A 19221-nucleotide genomic window follows, 5' to 3' on the forward strand; every position below is an offset into this window, starting at 1 on the left:
TCAGTGCCCTCCTCCAAGTCTAAGCAGCCGCTTTATCTCACACACCTTTATCTGCAAGCCTGGGAGTCGGGCTGCTTGCCTTGAAGTACCACTTCGGTGTTCCTGGTCTTGGCTGGACATCATCATCTCTGTGCCCAGTGCCAGACCGGTGCTTTGTTCCCCATGTTCCCAAGCCAGGCCCAGCTCTCCTTGCCAAGACCTGCAGGGTGGAGAGAGACCATTGAAAAGAAGAGCCCGGTCAGCATCTCTCAAGTGCTTGGTGGCTGGCTGAGAGCCCAGCGTCCCCAGCCTGGTGCATGCGAGTGACTCCTGGCTGCAGACCCCAGCCCTGGTAGTCAAAGGCAGGTAGAGCTGCCCTGAAAACTCAAAAGAAGGTGTTCAACCCTCATTCTCCCCAGGAGGTAAAGGTTATCAGGGATTTGTCTCTAGATTAGATCCCTCTGGCAGCGTCAGAGCAAACATCCTACAGAAGAGGGATTGGGATGTCTTTGGGTGTTGATATGCCAAGTGGGATCTAGTGGTTCTTTCAGGCATAGACGAGGGCACAGGGACAAGGACAGTCTTAAGGCTGGGTTAAACGTCCATCTTGCTCTACTGTGACCTTTGTTATTTAGTCAGTGCTCAGCATGAGCTCAAAACTGGTCTCTCACAGCCTCTGTCTCCCTTGGAGTTCAGTAGCTGCTGGAACAGAGAGCTTAAGGGGAACAGAGTGCCACAAAACCTCAAGGTTTTTCCAGCGTCACAGTGTCCTAGTTTGGACATCTGTGTGGCCAAGGTTGCGCTGCTGCTCTTGGTTGTCCTGGGTGCTGTGCCAGCCTTGTGTGTAGTGCCCTGGTGTTGTGCCGTGGGTTGGGCTGTGCTGCTGTTGCCGGAGCTCTGACAACACTGTCTGTCATGCTTTCCCCAGCAGATGCAGGATGCTGGTTCCTCGATGTTCTCCCATAACTGTCCTAGCTTGCTGGCTGCATCCAGACCTCCTGCTGTAAGAGCCCTTTGCTGATGTCTGCTGTCACTGAGGAGCAATTGACTTCTTTCCTCCTCCTGCTGTGGCTGCCAAATCTTTTCTCAGCATGGAGTCGTAAAGGGAGCTCGATTCTGCCTGCTGCAGGGCCGTGATTACGCTGACCTTTGTTGCTTGACTGTGCTATGGGTCCTTTGTAGACCAGCCCTAGGAGTGCTGTAAGGAAGGTGAGGAAAAGGCAAGAATATACCCAGCCTGCAAAATGCAAATGCTTGGAGCTGCAGTCTGCTTAAGGACCTGCAAAAAGGATCGGCCTTTGCTTGTTACAGGAAGGGTACAGGTGCCAGGGTTTGGAGTAGATGTTCCTGTTGTTGCAGGAGCAACACTGAGAAGCTGCTCCTGCTGCAGGTCCTGCAGCATCCTGGCTGGCTGCCCCCCACTCTGTGCCCACAAGGGAAGAGGTTTCCCTCTAGGCTTCCTGGTTTAACATCCCGCATGTTTCCTGGTGGATGAGAGAGCCGGGCTGGTCGGCCCTTCCCTGCTAGTGTCAGGCACCTTCTGATGTGAAGGAGGGTTTTTCTGTGTGCTGCTAAGCATCATCTCCAGGGATGCCTCTCTAAGCAGCCCATGCACCTGCTTTGCCACTGTGCCCGAACTGATGCAGGGTTTCAGTTTTCCTGGGTCTCTATGCAGCAATTGCTAAAAGCAGGGGCATGAAGCTTTTCTGCAGTACCATCCAGGAGAGCTACTGCCCCAACACTGTGCATGCTGAGTGTGGTGGTGTCAGTGCTTAGGGCAGGAGGACCAGGCAAGAGAGAAGTTTACCCGCAGTAACCCCGGAGTGAGCAGCTTGCATGCTGCAGAGTAAGTAGCAGGGATACTCCCAGGGCTGATGCAGTAGGGTATCCTACAAGCCCCTGGAGAGGAACCAGCTGTGGAGCTGTGAGAGGTGGCTAGGACAACTCTGAGAGATGCTCCTTGCCACTGCTTGGTGATTTGCACCACCAAGGGTTTCCTTGGTGGGAAGTGCTGACCACAATTGTAGGTAAGCGATTGTAAGCATGCCCAGTAGGAAAAATTCCTATGTCTGAGCGCTGTGTTGCAAGCAGGTAAAGACTCCTGTCATGCAGAAGTGAGGAGGAGGAAACAGTCAATGTCACCTTGAGACTAGCTCAAAACCCCAGTTTTATGAGACACACACATAGATGCTTCACTTGGGAGGAGAAGCTGGATGCAGATGAGAATACCCAGTCTGTGACAACTGGTAGGACGCAGATATTGGGCATGAGGGAAGGCAAGCATGTTAATACTGCCCTATGCACCAGAGGATTAAGATCGGAGATAAACAAGAAGCTCTGAGATGAGGTGAGCTTGCTGATAAACAAAGGAAAAAAGGATGAGAGCTGGGAGAGGTGCAGAGCTCCTGCTATAAAACATGTACCTGTGCAAAACGGACAAGATGGTATTTGGTCACTGAAGAAATGGAGGGGAACATGGAAAAATTCAGGGTAAGTAGGGATCACCAGGGAGATTGGTCTGTGTTTCAGCCAAGCCAGATGTCATGCACCTGAACAGCTCTCCTTAGCAATTATCGAAAGCCGAAGTGATATTTGTGCAGTGAAGATCCCGTATGAATAGTCACTCTCGCCTAAAGAATGCCGTACGGGAAAGCCAGTCTGGGGCAGGCCCACAGATATTTTGCAAGGGAAGTACAGACCCTGTGCAAGTAGCCTAAGCGCTGATAGTGGACATGCAGGAGATAACCAAGGTGGCAACCCCTGAGGAGCAGCCCATCTGCTATTGGGATCCATAAACCAGAAGCTGGAAGCCACTGGTGTTGAGAGGTGATGGAGTCTCCATCCGTGGGTTCAGTAAACGTCCACTGGGAATTGGTAGAGTTGCTGCTGCTGGGGTGTTGGGTGATAGATGAGGAAACTATGTCTTCTGGGACTTAGCTCCAGCCAGGGTTTGGTTGCCATATGGCCACTGCTCTGCAGAACATACAGCGTGAAGTCCAGCATCTCATCAGTCTCACCACTCAACTTATTTATGTTGCATTTGCTGTGTCACTACCAGCATATGCCTACAGGAAACGAGAGAAGCCACACAGCAAGCGGTATTTCTTTATAGACTATAAAGTACAAGCTGGCAGACAAACTTGATTTCTTTCTGATAGATTTACAGCCCAGGAGCTTGAAGGGAAAGTGACAGGTAGATATATTTGGAACTAAAGTGTTTGATTCAGTGACTCATGAAATCTAACACTCAAAATTTAATGCAAATCAGGTTGGCTGTGACTCTGCTGTGCAGACCAAGAGCTGATTGACATGGAGAACTGTTGGATGGGTTTGGACTTGCTCTTGATGGCAGAGGAGGAGATGGGCACTTGCCGTGGACTAGGGTGGGACATATGGATGGGCTCCCAGTGGGGGGGGGGGGGCAGGGGGGAGGGAGGTGTTTTTCAGGAGTCAAACAAGATGGGGCTGGGGACCTCTCCTCAGTGGTGCAGAGAGGCTGGGTGCTGTGGCTGTGTTGGTTCCTGGTAGCCAGATGGAGACAGTCAGGCTGCCGTGCTGGCAGCTGAGTTGCAGCTTGGTGTTGCGTGGGTGCTGCTGGTCCACCAAACCTCCCTGGAGGGGAAGGGGACACCATCAGCCCTTCCCTGATGGCCAGGCAGGGACAGACACCCCTTGCACTGGAGCACCCAGTCCAAAGGAGTGTGAAAACTGAGGCAGGAGGGCAGCAAGATGCAACGTGGGAGAAAAATGCAGAGCCAGAGAGACCAAAGGGCCTTTAGGCGGAGGACAGATTAGCCAGCCAAGATGAGAGGAGCCTGAACCACAGCGTAGCAGGGTTTTGAGCCATGGTACAGCCCCTCTTGGCATGGTACGTTATGTTCAGGGCACCATACGACTTGAAAGCGCTACCAACAGATTGGAGGGAGTTCCTGTAAAAAAGAGGCATAAACAAGACCTAGCTGTCTGGAGCTAAATCTGTATCACTTGGCAAGGCAGACAGTTTCGGGTAGGCGAAGGCAGCATGAAGGGGTTTGCTGATGTTCAAAGGCAAGGTTTGGTGATTGACTTTCCTGGGTGATCCTCAAGAGGACAGTGTCATGAAATGGGCAGATTCCCTGACCTTCATGGAAGGTAGCACCCAAAAGCTCTTTTCCTTAGTGAAAACTGTGGATGAGAAAATAACCTCCAAAAAAGAGGAGGGGCTGTATGGCTTGGTCAAGGGAGGACTGTCAAGATGAAGTTGCGGAAATAAAGTGGCTTGGTTTCATCTGAAATGTGAAGATTTCCCTGATGCTGAGGTTCCTCAGCTTGCGGAGTGGTTTTTCCCAGGGAAGGGAATTCTTCAAATAACCTGGTTTCAAGCCTTTGAAATGAAGAAGCAGCCCAGTACTGAGCCTTGGGAGGTAAGCAGGGGTCTCCAAAACATCTGTATCCCTTCAGAATCACCTTCTAGCAGGTTCAGGACGGAATGTTGGGAGGAATTCCCTTCCTCCTTTTAGGTGGGGAAGCCATGCTTCCTTCCCATTTTGCTCATGAAGTGAGCTGTGTACATCTCGGTTGTCTTTAGGAGAAAACCAAACCCAAGTTTCTCGTGGATCCAGAGGCTCCCTGCTGTTACAGCGTACTTCCATCCCTGCCAGGCGCTGTCCCAGCGCAGATGAGTCGCTTGTGTGGTCAGCTGTGCCTACAAGAGGAGCAGGGGTTCCCGAGCAGCGGGACGTACGCGAGCTGCCGCAAAACGGTGCTCTGAGCAGCGTGGGGCCAGGGGCTGGCCGTGGCAGGGACGGTGCCTGCCAGCACCGGAGCTGGGAGCTGATACACACAAAAAAAGGTGTGATGCCCTTCACTGGTTGATATATGAGGCCTGGTGCAAAGCCACCTGGAAGGGCTTTGGACCCAGGGCAAGAGTGCACTTAGTTTTTGCTTTGAAGAAGCCAAGCCTGCCAGATCAAAGCTTTGGAGGCCTGGTGTCTGCTTGGCTAGCTCCTACAGATGATGAAGCATGCAGGGAGCTTTGTACATTGACTGGAGGAGATGCAGAGGAGGTGGAGAGGTGCAGGGCTTTGGCAGGCCCTCCTCCTTCCTGGTGGTACAGGACTGATCCCTATTACCTGCTTGTCAGTGCTTTGCCCAGACCTGTTTGAAATGCACTGGTAGCACATTTGCTTCTTGATGCTTTTTCCCTTGGCCTGCAGATCGTGTTCCTCCTCACTGCATCCAGCCTGTCAGCACTTCTCCAGCCCTCAGCTGCCCGAAAGCCCCGTGCCCCAGGTCTGAAGCATGGCACGGGGCAGCTTTCCCACTGCTCTGTCTGCAGCAAGAGTGCTATTTACCCCTTTCCTTTGCTGTGCTCTGGGAAAGGCTTTCAGCCAATTTGCAAGCCCCCTTCTCCCCGTCTCTCCTGCGTCTTTTCCCGGCTTGCTTGCCAAGAGTCGGACTGTTCTGCCCATGGTCTGTTTGTGGCTGCAGGTGGTTTGCACAGAGCTCTGCTGGGCTTCGCTGTTGAGATACAGGTAGCCTACGTGGCTTTTTGGGGGATGGAAAAGCTCCCTCCACCTTGGGTTCTAGCTGGTGCATGAGGGTCCCTGGGTGCCCAGCACAGGCAGGTCTGTGCTGCCCTGGCAGGCAAGGGCTCAGGGTGGCAAGTCCTCCGGGCTCAGGTCCCTGGCGTCACGGCATGGATCACCCATGGTGCTTGGGAGACCCAGGGGACCCTAGACGAGCAGGTCTCCAAGGTACAGGCCATTCCCCCAGCACCCTCCGGGGCCAGGAACCAAAACGCACATCACCTTCCTGAGCAACATATCCTAGAGAATTAGCAAATTGTGGGTTGGGTTTTTTTTTAATCTGCAAATCTCTAGTATCCTAACCCCAGACCTGCTGGTATCCGGCTGCCTGTCTCTGTGCCCCCAGCCTGTTGTGAGACTGTCACATTCCCGTAAATTAATAGGTCTCTACCGGAGCACAAGCTCGCTGTTTTAATTACAGATGGGGTTATTCACATTTCCCGATGAGAGAACAAATGAACGTAGCTTGTGTGCTTGCGTCGTTCCAGCTGCAAGCACAGGCATATGCTTTATTGATTTATATTTTTCTGCAGGCGTTCCTCAGGCCTCCTCCTCATGTCTGGCTGACATCAGTGGTGTGGCTGGAAGGACGCAGCTAGACACTTGCCCATGTCAGTGCGTCTGTAAGCCGGCTGTCCAGCTTCTGCATCACTCCTGCCCGAGTCCCAGCAGAGTGCCTTCTCTGTCTTCTTTCCTCCTGGTCCCAGGGGTTTGGCAGAGGATGCGAGTGGTGGGCGTGAGGGGCAGAGAGTCCAGGATGAGCTGTCGAGGAGAATGGGAAATGCTTCACTTGGGAGGGCCTGCAGTGCTATTTTTATTCCATGCTCAGGCCGTGCTGTGCTGTGGCAGAGTTCAGTGTGGGGCAGGCAGCCTCCTCAACGGGTGCCTCCTGGTCCCCTGCCCTGCAAGAGCCCCTTGGGCCTCTGCTGGTTGTCACCCCACTGCCCAGACTGTGGGGCTGACCCCGTGAGCATCGTGATGCGCACTCTCCGTGGCTGTCTCAGGCTGTGAGGACTAAGGCTTGTCATCCTGGCCTTCCCAGCCTCATGCTGCCTTCTTCCCTCTTTCCTTCCGCAGTGGACAGGTGGGAGCGTGGACACTTGCTTGGCTCCCGTGTGGGTGCTCATCCAAGAGGGTAAAACCCAGCGAGCTGTGCTTACCCGCAGGCCAAGGCCAAAGGCAAGAGGAGGAGGAGAACCTCTGCCCTGCTGGGTCCACCAAGCCCTCGAGAGCAGCCGTTCCCGGGGCTGCGTTTGCGCAGGGCTTGGCAGCCGGGGGCTGCGCTGGAGGCTGCGCAGGGATGTGCTGTAGGGACTTCGGCTGGGAAGCGGGACGCCTCTGCTCCTGACGGGCAGGGGTAGCAATGTGGGGCAGCACGGATGTGCTGGTCCTGCTGGGGACAGGGAGGCTGCGGTGCAGGGCAGGGAGCCGGCTTCTCCAAGGGTAGGGGAGGCAGGGGGACTGCCGTTCCTCCCTCTCCGCTTCCTGCTGCTCATAGAGAAGGGGATGGAGTCCCGTATTGCTGAGTAAGAGCCGTAAATGCCTTTTGGCAAGTCTTTCTGTGCTGTCCTTGCTGTTCTGGGGAAGCCAGCATTAAATGTGCAGAGTGCTGGAGGGGTAGGCTCCAGGGCTTGTGTGGGACCTCGTGTCGTGTCCTGCTCTTTCTGCCTCCTTGGCCCAGCTGCGTGCTGTGGTGGAAGCCGTCCGTGCTTGCAGTCAGGAAATAGCTTGGGTGCCTCGGGCTGGTTGGCATCGCAGCCCAGGCGGAGGCAATCTCGCCCTGTCCTGCAGCCAGTGAGGGCAAGGAGGGACAAGGAAAGGTGCCTTTAACCACATCCCCCTCCCAGTACGGCACAGCCTGCGTGATCACAGGGGCTCTCTCACCTGCTGTAGCAGCGTAGGTGTAAAGAGGTATCCAGGGTCCTTCCCCAGAAGCAGGCAGTGGCATCTGAACAGAAAGCTGTGCAAAATCATCTCTGCTGTGGGTGGAGGAGGGCATCAGGTGTGTGTCTGGGGAGGGGGGTGGTTGCTGCTGGAGAAGTCCTCTTCCCCCTCCTGTGCTGCTGGAGGGAGTTTCCTTTCTGTAATCGGGAAGGATGCTGCTGTGCTGCGAGACTGTGCTTGCTGCGAGCGCCGCCGTTCCTCCCCACCTGTGCTTTGCTTGAAACGCTGCACCCAACGTCGGCTGCCTCCGGCACTAGCCATGCGCCTTGCAGCACAGGACACGTTTCGGCGTGCCCTGCCTGGTCAAGGGTGGGGACAGAGGGTTCCCTGGAGTGGCTGTGGAGACCTAGGTGCAAACGGAGTGTGAAGACAGAGGTATTGCCAGACCCATGGGTTGCGCTGTGCCTGGTAAGAACAGCCAGCCTCCTGCTCAGCTGATAAGCTCCTGGGGAAGGCCTTCAGATAAAGGGTGCTAGGTAAGCACTATCAGTTGAGCCTGCAGAGATGGTCACCGAGGTTTCCTTAGTTCCCTAATTCGTGTTGTAACCCCAGAAGAAGCTGGACACCTCGGTGTGTCTGAAGTGATGTAATGGCAGGTCGCCTCTAGCCTGCTGACAGATGTGTCTGCAGCTGGGGGAGCTGGAAGGGCAGAAGTGCTGGGGACATCCCTGCAAGCTCTCCCAGCCTTCCCACGCACCAGAAGCACCTCTGTCTCCATGGGGAGCCCTTTCTTGTGCTCACCAGCTGGGCGGGAGGTTGCAGACCCTAGGGATGGTGCTGACTGCTGCTGTGCCACCTGGCTGGGCTGATGAAAAGCCAGTGTAACCCTTGGGCATATGCCACAGCTTTTCCATTACTGGCTGTCCTGGCGAGGTTAGTGGGGAGGCTGGGAAGGCTTATTCCTGGTCCCTTCTAGTCCATCCTCTAGGCTTTAGAAAAACAAATACATCTCTGGGACCTGTCTCTGTGAAATGTGGCTTATATTACCCATAGGCTTGCAAAGTTTGTCTTGAACACGTAATGGTTTGTATAAATAATGATTATGGTAAGGTCGTGGGCAATGTGAGCATATAAGCCTTGTTTCTTTTAGAAAGACGACTGGAAAATGGGGCTATAAAACATGCAAGAATGAGGTAAACTGTTTGGTCTCTGCAGAGGAAAAATCATACTTCCCTGATCTGTTGCAAGTCTTTCAGTACTTCAGTAAAATAACAGGTAATATTCAGCCAGCTTGTGTGATTTTCTTGGATGTTCAGAAAACCTCTGAAATTCCTCACAAAGCTCTGTTAAGAAAACTGTCCACTGGAGGAGACTTAGAATCCTAGATCAAAAACTGGCCAAGGGTCCACAAAGCAAGCATGGGAGTGAATGAGCAATTTCAATATGATTAGCAGGGGGGTGAGGTCCTTTGCTGTTAATGACCTGGAAAAGATGGTGTGCAGTGAAGTACCCAAGATCTCTGGATACCCTGGAGTTGTTCAGACTTGTCAAGACGCAGTGACTCCAAAGTGACACCGTGTGAAGCAAACTGGTGTGAGGCAAGGAAAAAGCGGGTACTGAGAAGTGTACAGCTGGGTGTACTGGAAGGAATGATTTGTTCTGGGACGTGGCTGGCTTCTAAACACCTCAGCTACTCAGGGCAGCAGCATTGTGGGCTGGTTACTGAGATGGTTTTCCTCAGTACTCAAGGATGCCATCAGAGAAGTAAATCATGCTCAGCCGCACGAGGAGCAGTGTAAGGAGAGATGCTGAGAGCATCAGGATGCTGTTCTGGCAGTCAAGGTCATTTCCCTACCCGGGATAGTGTATGCGGTTCTGGTCACCTCTCTGTAGGGTCAAAAGAGGAGATATATTGGGGATGTGCGGTCAGAGTGGTTAGAGCTGGAAGACACCTCGTGTCACAGGAAGGAGAGGGCACTTAACAGCAGTGAGCTTAGTAGGTCTAGAAAAAGCAAAGGCTTTTATTCTTTGCCTTTTCTTACTATGCAAGGAGACCTGAAGGCTGTGGAGTTGCAGTGGGATCGTAGCCATTTACTTGACATCTGGAACTCGTTGCTGTAAGATATCATTTACAACCTAAAAGTTTACAAGATTCCCAAAAAGAGGAATGAGGGAGATTTCTCTTTGCAATGAGTCCATCTAGGCTGGTACTTCAGAGGTAAAAATAGAGGGGTTATAACTGTTCACGCTCGAAAGCCCGTGGCTTTCCTTTAAGTCTCATCCCGTCATTTCTTCCCATCTCTCCCCTGGAGCTTCGGAGTCTCCCGTTAGTTCAGCTGGGGTGAATTATCCTGCCTGGCTCCCCAGTTGGTTCCCAGCTGCCGTCTCATGGCTTGGCTTTCTTCTACTGCTTTTCCACTCCCTTTTTCTGCTCCCAGCAGCCCTGCTCCAGCTCTGTATCTATGAATATTTCTTAACAGAGGTATTAGTGGCTTTTCCAGTTTGGCTGACCCTCTCAATGCCTGTAGCCAGCCGGGCTTTTGCTCGTGGCCGTGCCCTTTGTTGTCGGTGCTTCGGCTGGTTTGCAGCTGTGCGTCCGTCCCAGCTGATCCAGGAGGGATCACTTTGGAGCGGAGCTCTCTAGGACAGCACAGTGAATGGTTTGGTGGTCATTACCCAGCCAGCGTTGTGCTGTGATGCTAATAAATCCCTGCAGCCAGGCGGGTGATGCCGGGATGTACCCGTGAGCTGGAGGGAAGAGCCTTGCACCCTCTCTGCTACTGTCACCATCCAAAGCAGGGCTGGTGGCAGGAGGCTGAAACCAGCACAGGGCATGGTGGTGGCTTTCCCGTGCTTTGGGTGAGTGGTGGCTCTTTTGTCCAGCCCACCAGGATGGCATTTCTGGGCTTGGGTAAGCAGCCCCTGAGCATTGCTCAGAAGTGGTGCTATGCCAGCCAGCCTTTCTGCATGGTGGTTGTGAAGGATTTGGGGTGGTTGGTGGGTGCTGGGTAAGAGGGGTGGTTCAGGGATTGGCAGCCTGGGTTAGATCTCATCTGTTATCGCTGCTTCCTTCTGCAGCTGATGGGGTTTTCTCTTCCCTGTTCCACAAAGCTGTTGTATTTCTGCTGTCAATTTGTCATTTCTAGACATGGTCTAGTGATGCTCAATTTGCATTTATCCGTTGCTAGCGTGGTCTTCTGTGTATTACCCATGGAGCTGCTCTGCACAGGAGGAAGACCTTCCCGTGTCCAAGCAGTGATGCTGCAGTGACACTGACCCGAACCCAGCTGCGGGTCTTGTAGCAATTCAGGGAGGGCGCTGAAATAAAAAATATTTCACCAGCTGAATAGTAGAGCCTAAGCTTCCTCTCTGCCCTCTGCGTAGTTGCGTCTGAATGCATCCAAGTCAGAGGAAGGAAAGAAAACAAGCCGGGGGTGCAACGGGTCCCTGCTGGGGCCCGCAGTGAGCAGGGGGTGGTGTTTCAGCCTCATAAAGCTCGTGGTGCAAGCCGGGCGAAGGAAATGGTGGGATCATGATGCAGCAGCTGTCCTGTAGCAGTCTGTTTCCACCGTCCAGACATGACTTCATGTCCCACCACCCCACCCTGTCATTCTTTACTGTGCCTAAGTGTTCTCCCTGCCAAGGGGAAGGGGCCGAGGCACCGAGTCCTCAGGAGGAGTAGTCGGGGAGAAGGAGGTGCTCCAAAATGGCGTGAGAGGGCAGGAACAGGGAAGGGAGCTTGGGACTGTGTGTGCTGGGACCACAGCTGCTGAAGCACCCAGGCTCTTCCAGCACCCTCCCAAACTCAGCAGGCTTCTCCAGATGACGTTGTCCCTGGACACTGGTTCCGAGGGAAATCCTGTAGTGCAGAGGAGCCGGAGGCAGCAGGCGAGGTCGGCCTCTAACCCCAGCGGGGCTATGCTGTCGTCCAGCTGGCATGTGTCTAACCAGGCCTTTCTCTCCTTTCCCCAGGGAAGACGATGAAGCTGTAGAGATGCTTCCCTACGTGATCGCCACGCTGGGCTCAGCAGGGGCCGCCTGCAAAGCCTCCACATGCAACAACAGCACCAAGGACTACTGCTACAGCGCCCGCATCCGCAGCACTGTGCTGCAGGGGCTGCCCTTCGGCGGGGTGCCCACCGTGCTAGCCCTCGATTTTATGTGCTTTCTCGTAAGTCTATCTACCCTTGCTTCAGCACCTTCTCCCCTAATTAGCCATGAAGAGAGGGCTGTGGTCAGGTGATTAGAGTTGGGGGCCCCAAACGCCATCCTGGACTTTGCAGCTGGCTGACTTCTTGTCCCTTAGCTGCTGCGGGCTTAGCCACTATTGACTTAACTCTGATACCACTGCGTTGAGACCATGGAAGGGTGTTGCAAATTTTTCTAAGGACCTGGGTCAGGTTAGGTCAGTCCTGCACGCCAAGGCTCCCACTGATGGTGCCAAATCCCTGCAGCTTTACCCACTCAAAGGCTCTGTGTGTTCCTCCTTAGGAACTGCAGGACCACAGATGCTGTAGCCTAAATCTCACTTCCTTGGCACCCGAGGGCCTTTTGATCCTGTGGCTAACTTAGCTACTGTGTGTTGCATCCTGGACCTCTGCCTCCCACAGCAATCCAGATAGTCTGATTTTGACAGCCCTGGGAAACTTGTGCTGTCCCCTGGCCTCAGTGTGTTGTTAGCTGAGCAGTCTGTCCCTTCCTCCCCTCCCTGTCCCTGTGCCTATGCACGCAGTGGACAAGGACAGAGCTGGACAATGCCTCACCTCACAGCTTCTCCTTTGCTCTCTTCCAGGCACTGTTGTTTGTCTTTTCAATTTTGCGTAAAGTTGCTTGGGACTATGGACGCCTGGCCCTGGTGACCGATGCTGACAGGTAAGCAGGGAGAGGGGCAGGAAAACAAGGCCCAAGAGGTACCTGTCTTTGCTGTGGGGCAGAAGTGGTAAATCGCTTTGTGTGTGTTGGAGGCAGCTGGAGTGGAGACGCGAGCATGCTAGTTGTATCCCCTGAGCTCCAGGAACAGCAAAAATCCCTGCTTACCAGCTTTTTTATTGCAGCATCCTTGTCCCAGCACAGGGGATTGTCTCCGCTGGCTCCATATCACTTATGGTCCCTACAGTGACAGAGATGTGCAGGGGCCTTTACAGAGGAGCAGCAGTTGGAGGGCAGGGAGCAGAGAGGAAAAGAGGTCACAGGAAGGGTGAGGGCTGCCACGATGAAGGCTTTGTTGAGCCTCTGAAGGTGTCTTTTGTGGCTCTGCTGGATGCAGTTCACATTCAGAGCATTTGAAAGTGGTATACTGCATTTCCAGGTGCGGTACTGCTGTGCTGATGTGAGTTTAGCTTGTATCCCAAGTGCTGATGAGTTGGTTTGGATCCTTCCTGTCCAGTGCATTTGTGGGCTACAGTGTCTGTCAGCAAAAGCTAGGGCCTGCTGGGGATGGAAGCTCCTCAGCAGAGTGAGATGCTATGCTCATTTTTGCTGCCAGCAGCAGGAAGGACAACGATTGTTTTCTTCCAGTGCAGAGCAAGGAACTCTCCTTGATTAAGCTAGAGAGGTTGTGCGGGTAGTCTGCCTCTTTCCAGGGATGGTTTACTGTGCCCGTGGAGCTTTGTCATGTGCTGGAGGCAAAGGGTGGCTTCTGAAGGCTGGCTGTGGCAGGTGGTTCTTCTCCTTGGTCAGCTCCACGCGCTTATCACGTCCAAAGGCTTGTATGGAGTTGAGCTCCACCCTCTTTGGTTCCTTTCATGCTGTAAACTCGGGCAAGCTGCTCTTGAGTGCTCCGTGCGTGACAGTGGAAAAAAGTAAGAGTTGCTTTCTTCCAGCACCAAACCAGGAACTCTCTTGGTTTAGCTAAGCGGTCCTGGACAGCATTAGATAAGCAGCTGCGTTCCTGTGGCTCCTCTACTTCCTTTCCTGGCCTGGCAGGGGTAATCGTCAAGACGGGGGCCTCGAGGGAAAGCGAAAAGAAGGGAATAGCTGGGTGAGACCTTACTGGGGAGAGGGCAGCAGGTCCTCAGGGTTAAGCTGTCTGGACCCACACGCAGGCTGGTGGCCACAGGGGCTGCACAGCTCTGGCGTTCAGTGGCTGGTCCTTCTTCGAGGTGATGCTTGAGCACCATGGGAGCAGTGGCTGTAGGCAGAAAGGCAGAGGGGTGCCAGCTGCTTGGCAAGGGAGAGCTGGTAAGTGCAGGGAGAGGGACAGCGTGGCTGTGGTAAGGTCTGTGGATCACCAGGGTCGAGATCCCAGGGAGGAGCCCCTGCTGCTTGGCCCATCTGTGGGGTGAGATGACCCTTTTGGGAGGGTGGGGTGTGAGTGTGTTGGCTGCCTGTGTGGGGAGGAGGCATGGAAGGGGAGCTCAGATGCCAGCTGGGCAGCCCCGGCAGGCTGTCCTGCCTGGCTCCATCTTTCAGGAGCTCGCTGGGACGCCTACAGTGTGGCTCCAGGCCACCTTCACGGTGAAGCTAGCTGCTCGTTAGCTGGCACCAAAGCACTCTGCCCCTGGGCCAGCAGGGGTACAGAGTGTTGTGGCCTGGGGCAGCACTGGGCTCTGGAAGGAAGGTCTTCTCCAGCCTGACCGTTGGCAGGTTTCTCTTCCTCAGGACAGTGTGGAGCCCTGTTGAGCACATAGCTGCCCGCAACAGAGGAGACCCAGCGCCTGCTCCCATGGTTGTAACCTCTCCTTTTGTGTTTCTGTGCCCCCAGGCGCCGACGCTGGCAGACGGAGCGAGAGGAGCGGGAATAGTATGTCGTTTTTCCAGGGACTTGTTTCTTCTCTCTTTCTTGCTGACACTCTCTCACTTTCTCCTTTTCTCTTACAGTTTTCTCTCTTGCTTCTGAACTAATCTAAGTGGCTGGAAGTTTGGGCTTGAATTTGTGCCTCTTGGTGGATTCGTGCTCTTCTTTCTGTCCCCTTTGTGTCAGCCACTACCACAGCTGGATGCACCCTGAGTTTCCCCTCGTAGGCCTTAAATGCTCCCTGAGGGCAGCAGTGCCGAGGAGCCCCCAGTCCTGGCCAAGGCAGAGGGTGCCACGTCACATACCCTGCTCTACCTGCCCACGTCCAGCTGTCCTGCCTGATGGTGAAGAAGATAAACCTGGTTGTCTGAGTCCACAGCACGCTCAGGTCGCGCAGGTGCAGGGCAGCCTCTTTTATCTGATCCTTCTCGTGCCAGGGTGCCACGAGGGCTGCTCGCACGCCGGCTGCAAGGGCAGGCGGGTGCATGGAGAGGATCTGGCAGGCAGTTACAAGACTTGCCTCTCTTTCCTTCACCCCATGAGGCTGCCACAACCAGGGCAAGTGTTGGCCCTTGTCCCTTGCCACCTGCGCTTGGCTGGCAGCATGCCTGGGAAGGCAACACCTTTGTCCTTTCTCTCTGCCCCTGGAGAAGCGAACTTCCTCCCTCAGCACTGCTGAGGGCATCCTCCGACACCTTGGCCTGGTGTTGCCCATTAAGCATCGCCATGGACCCTCCCTCGCTGCTCTTTGCTCTTTTTTGCTGCTTTTATATCTAAGAAAAGAGCATCCCCCCGTACCTTGCTGACTGGCTGGGTGGTGTACACTGGAGAGGAGACAGCCAGCAGTGCAGAGCCTGCAGTGGTTGCTCCAGCCAGGCTAACGCGTGTCTGCGGCCAGGGCAGCAGGCTGCTACTCAAACTCCATCGCTTGCAATGCAGGAGCTTGCTACTGTCTTGAGAGGGTACGGGGATGCTCCTGTTTTTGTGGTTGCTCCTTGCCGCCAAAGGAGCAGAGCAACTGGAGTTGTGAAAACAGGTGGTGGTGGCTGTGGTACCTGGCACAGAGGGGACTCCTCACTCATGCTTGAGTGCTTCACTACTGGTTGGCCCTGCTTCGAGTGTGTCTGGCAACTTTTCACTGCTAACAACCTTGTGGGGGGAGTAAGGCAGAGGTAGCAGAACTGTCATGCTCTGAGCCTTTTCAGGGTGGCCACCTCAGTTATCCTCATGAGCACTTGTCTTTCTCCAGGGGGCTGCTTCTTCCTGCTCCTGTTCTTCATCTGGGCTTCCTGGAGCTCTCTGCTGACCCCCCCGAAACCTACTGCTTGAGCTGGAGTGGTGTTGGTAGCCAGAAACTTCCAAAAGCCTGGGGACCTCAGCAAGGAAACCTTGTCCTGGCTGTGCTCTTCTAAGGCTGGTGGCACCCTCCCATCCCAGCTGTTCTCTGTGCTGGGGTGGTGTCAGGAGGTGAATTAGGGACATGCGTGTGCTGCCTAGTGCTCACAGCCCTTGAATGTGCAGCATCGCTCTTGGTGCGGCGGGCATCCTCCTGACGTGTCCCTCTGCCTGAGAACCAGCAAGTGGCATTGTCCTGCTCCTTGCCTGGGCTTGCGGAAGCCATCGGCACTCTGAATTGGTGACTCGGTCTGCTCCGGGAGGTCGTGGCAACCTACCCGCACCTCTGTGTGTAAGGGCAGTGATCAGAGCCCTGCGGGGCTTGCCACCCACACAGCCACCTCCTGCCTTGCGCCACAGCAAGCCCTTTCCACAGCATGCCTGGCCTCCCCTCCTGGAGCCTGAGGCTAGCCATGCCTCACACCCTGTCCCTCTCCCTCGCTGGAAGGGCAAGCACCAAACGTGGGGTAGTGGGCGTGGAGAAGGCCTCTTGGGTCCCATCATTAATCCTGCAGTTCAGGGCAACCTTGCCTCCACCTGCTTTCTTAGTGCTTTGCTTTAGAAAGCCTCCAGGTGCAGGTACGGTTGGAGCTCCCTCTTCTGCTTCCCATCTTCACCAAGGTTTGGCACCCTCTGTCTTCTCAGCATCGCCGGTCATCCCAGTTATGATCTCCGCATCCTGCTGGATGGAGTGGAGTTAGCCTGGTCATCTCGTAACATGGCACTCTTCTCAGCTTTTCCCTCGAGTACTGCTTGTGCTCTGCCCTCTGCTTTTCCCGTACCCGGGAGCCAAAAGCACACCCTGTCATCGTGCTGGACTCTCCTCAGGGCTGTGGACAGCAGAAGCACCCTTGCTCCCTGCGCCCAGCTGCAAGGCCTCTGGTGTTTTAAAGGGCTGAAGGTCCAAGAGCTTGGTCGAAGCTCACTCTGTCCCTCTGGCAGAGCAGGGTGTTGGGCTGCACAGCCGCAAGGCTGCACACCACTGTCTCATCTGCACTCCCGTAGTCCCATGACCTTCAGCTAATCTGCTTTCCCCTCGCTCCACTGCTTCCAGCTAGGGACTCAGCAGGTGCTGCTCTGCTCTGAGGGAGGCCACGTGTCCCATCGTCTTTCCTTTGACAGGGTCACGAGGGTATTTGCTTGTTCTCCTTCCCATAGTGTCATCCACCTCGTTTCTAGCACTTGTCTGTCAGCTGCTGCTTCTCTGGGTTCTTGTCCATCTGATCCTCCTTGAGCCTGTGCTGGTTACAGGGAGACCATGTTTTCATCTGTTTTTTTTTCCTTTGCTTCTAGCCTGCAGATCAGCCATGTCTCTTCTTGCACCTCCAAAATCCCAGCCTGCTGTTGTCATCGTGCAAGTGCTATTTAATTTAGGTCTCTGGACTATTTTCTTGTCTCCATTGCCAGCTGCCCACTGCCTCCACTTGCAGTGGGGGCTATTGTCTGCCCTGGATGCTTCTGCTACAGGTTCTTCAAGCTCCCACCCTGCACCTCGAGTAAAGCGGTCTGGGGTATTTACCCCTCTCGCTTTCCTGTCCTTTAGCCTGCGGTCATTCACTTCTAGCTGCCTGCCCCACTCCTGCTGGAGGGATTTCCAGGCAGGAGGCCTAGCTGAGGCTGTGGAGCAGGTTGGGCTCAGCCCAGCTCCAGGCAGCACAGCCGCTGGGGCTCAGCTGCATTCCTCCTCCTGGGTTTCCCTGCACTGAGGTACTAAGGGCGAGGAGGCCTGGCGTAGCAGTATGCAGCCCACCAGATTCCCAGCCTTCCCCTTCCCTAGGGTGAATGCGGTCCCCCGGGATGGGAGCTGCTGGGGCTGCCGGCTCATGGCCACGCTGGAGCCAGAGGGGTTGCAGCACCTTCTGGTTCCCACCTCCTCTTCTCTGTCTAAACCCTGCGCTGAACAGAACTCATCTCTCCTCCATGGCAGCCGCTGCCAGCCCCTCCTCGCAGAGGACACCACATGATGCGGGTGCCTATAGGAAGATGCTGAGCGAGTAGCGTCCATGGTCGAGCCCGTGATGGCTGCTGGGCTCAGGGTGCCATGTGAGGTCTTTGCTTACTGCTGCCCTCTGCTCTCTGATCTCACCTCTCTCTGTCTCACCTGGGGCAAACTGAGCTGAATTAACCTCTGATCTTCTGGGTGCTCTTGGTTCCTGCCCAGGCTGCCTCCTCACTTGTTCTAACTTTCTCCCTCGCCTCCCACTTGTCATTTTAGCGTAGCCTCCGCCCTGCACTCTGACAACCATGACCGCTATGAGCGCCTCACCTCTGTCTCCAGCTCTGTGGACTTCGACCAGAGGGACAACGTGAGTAGCAGCAAGAGTCAAACATCTTGAGTGTCCAGGAGCCCACAGCTTGTCTGAATCAAGGGCTCTTCAGAAGCAAAACTGTTTGCTCCTCCCTAGGCCTTAGCTCCCACACCTTGTAGTGTGTGTGTGCGTTGTAAAGCTCGAGATGTACCTACATGGCTTCTACATGTGCTTAAATAAGTAGGCTGTACATCCCTGTGGCTTAACACACAACTGTCCAACCTATCATCTCAGCGTTACAAACAGTACTTTCCAGGAGAAAGGTGTATGGCTCCTCCTCACACCGCTGTCTACCGCTGCTGCTGTTTTTCTCTGTAAAGGGGAGGTGCAGTTCAGTAGGATAATGAGGTGTGATGGATGGGTGCTGAAGCTCCCAGGAAATGTTCCTCCTCCAGGTGTCCTTTAAGGAGCATTGGCTTGGCCCAGCCTGCCTTACCAGTCCCTGCAGACCTCCTCTTGTCCACGATGGTGCCTAAAGTACCTGTGTGGTGAATTTTCTGGGTGTCCCTGGGCTATGGAGAGCTCCCATGCTAGCCAGGAGTCCATGCGTGGTTGCCTGGGAGGCTGATCTGCCAGTTGGTAGGGGACAGCCACGTGGCAGGGTCCGGCCTGTGTTGTGCCCTGTGGAGCAGCACTGTCATCTCTTTCACCTTGGCCCATCCGTGGCTTTACATGTCTGGGTGCTAGTGGTCTGTCCCTCCCTGAGCCAAGACTGTGGAGGTACAAGGACACAAGCCTGGTCCCCTGAGCCTTTGAAGAAGGGAGCAGGGATATGGGAACACAAAGGTGATGTGAAACCCTCCTGTCTTCTTTCTGCACAGGGTTTTTGCTCCTGGCTGACAGCCATCTTCAGGATAAAGTAAGTGCCCCAGGACCTGTGGTGGGGACGCATGAGGGGAAGAAGCAGAGGTAGTGCAGGTTGTTGGGACACCCAGCGCAATACAGCTGCATGAAGTCACTGCGCTTGCTGCAGCCCTCTGTTTGAAGAGCACAAGCAAAGTGTGTCCTCTGGAGATGACAAGCAAAGACAGGACTAGATGGAGTCCTAAAGCCAAAACTAAGGTCACACAGTGAGTCTGACAGAGAAGACGACCCAGCCCAGGTCTCCCCTGCCTCAGTCACATCTCAGAAACACTGACCACTGCTCTGCAGAGATGTTTCTCTCCATGGGACTCCTGCTAGGGGCACTACTGTCCAAGGAATGGCAGTGAAGGGTGGACCGGGGGATGCAGGGAGACACCTCCAACCTGACCGTGCTCAGAGTAGTCTCCAAAGCACTTCTTGGCTTCAGAGTGCTGTGGGGCAGTGCCAGCCATCCTGTATCTCAGCAGGGGAGACAAGGCCTACCAGA

The 19221-nt window shown here is 54.6% G+C and overlaps 1 protein-coding gene across 2 annotated transcripts in view; it reads left to right on the top strand.

The window, feature by feature from the left end:
• The window catches only part of TMEM63B (transmembrane protein 63B), a 48824-nt gene that overhangs the window by 17729 nt on the left and 11874 nt on the right, over positions 1-19221 (top strand). Inside the window, exons 2-6 of one of the 2 annotated variants that reach the window (XM_075412768.1) lie at positions 11403-11601; positions 12223-12302; positions 14134-14172; positions 17777-17867; positions 18692-18729. In XM_075412768.1, coding sequence (XP_075268883.1) covers positions 11425-11601; positions 12223-12302; positions 14134-14172; positions 17777-17867; positions 18692-18729 — 425 coding nt within the window. In that variant the 5' untranslated portion in view covers positions 11403-11424. The remainder of the gene's footprint in view (positions 1-11402; positions 11602-12222; positions 12303-14133; positions 14173-17776; positions 17868-18691; positions 18730-19221) is intronic. The other variant, XM_075412769.1, reaches the window with a different exon arrangement.

Source organism: Opisthocomus hoazin, chromosome 2, assembly GCF_030867145.1.
Source record: "Opisthocomus hoazin isolate bOpiHoa1 chromosome 2, bOpiHoa1.hap1, whole genome shotgun sequence".
Taxonomy (NCBI): Eukaryota; Metazoa; Chordata; class Aves; order Opisthocomiformes; family Opisthocomidae; genus Opisthocomus; species Opisthocomus hoazin.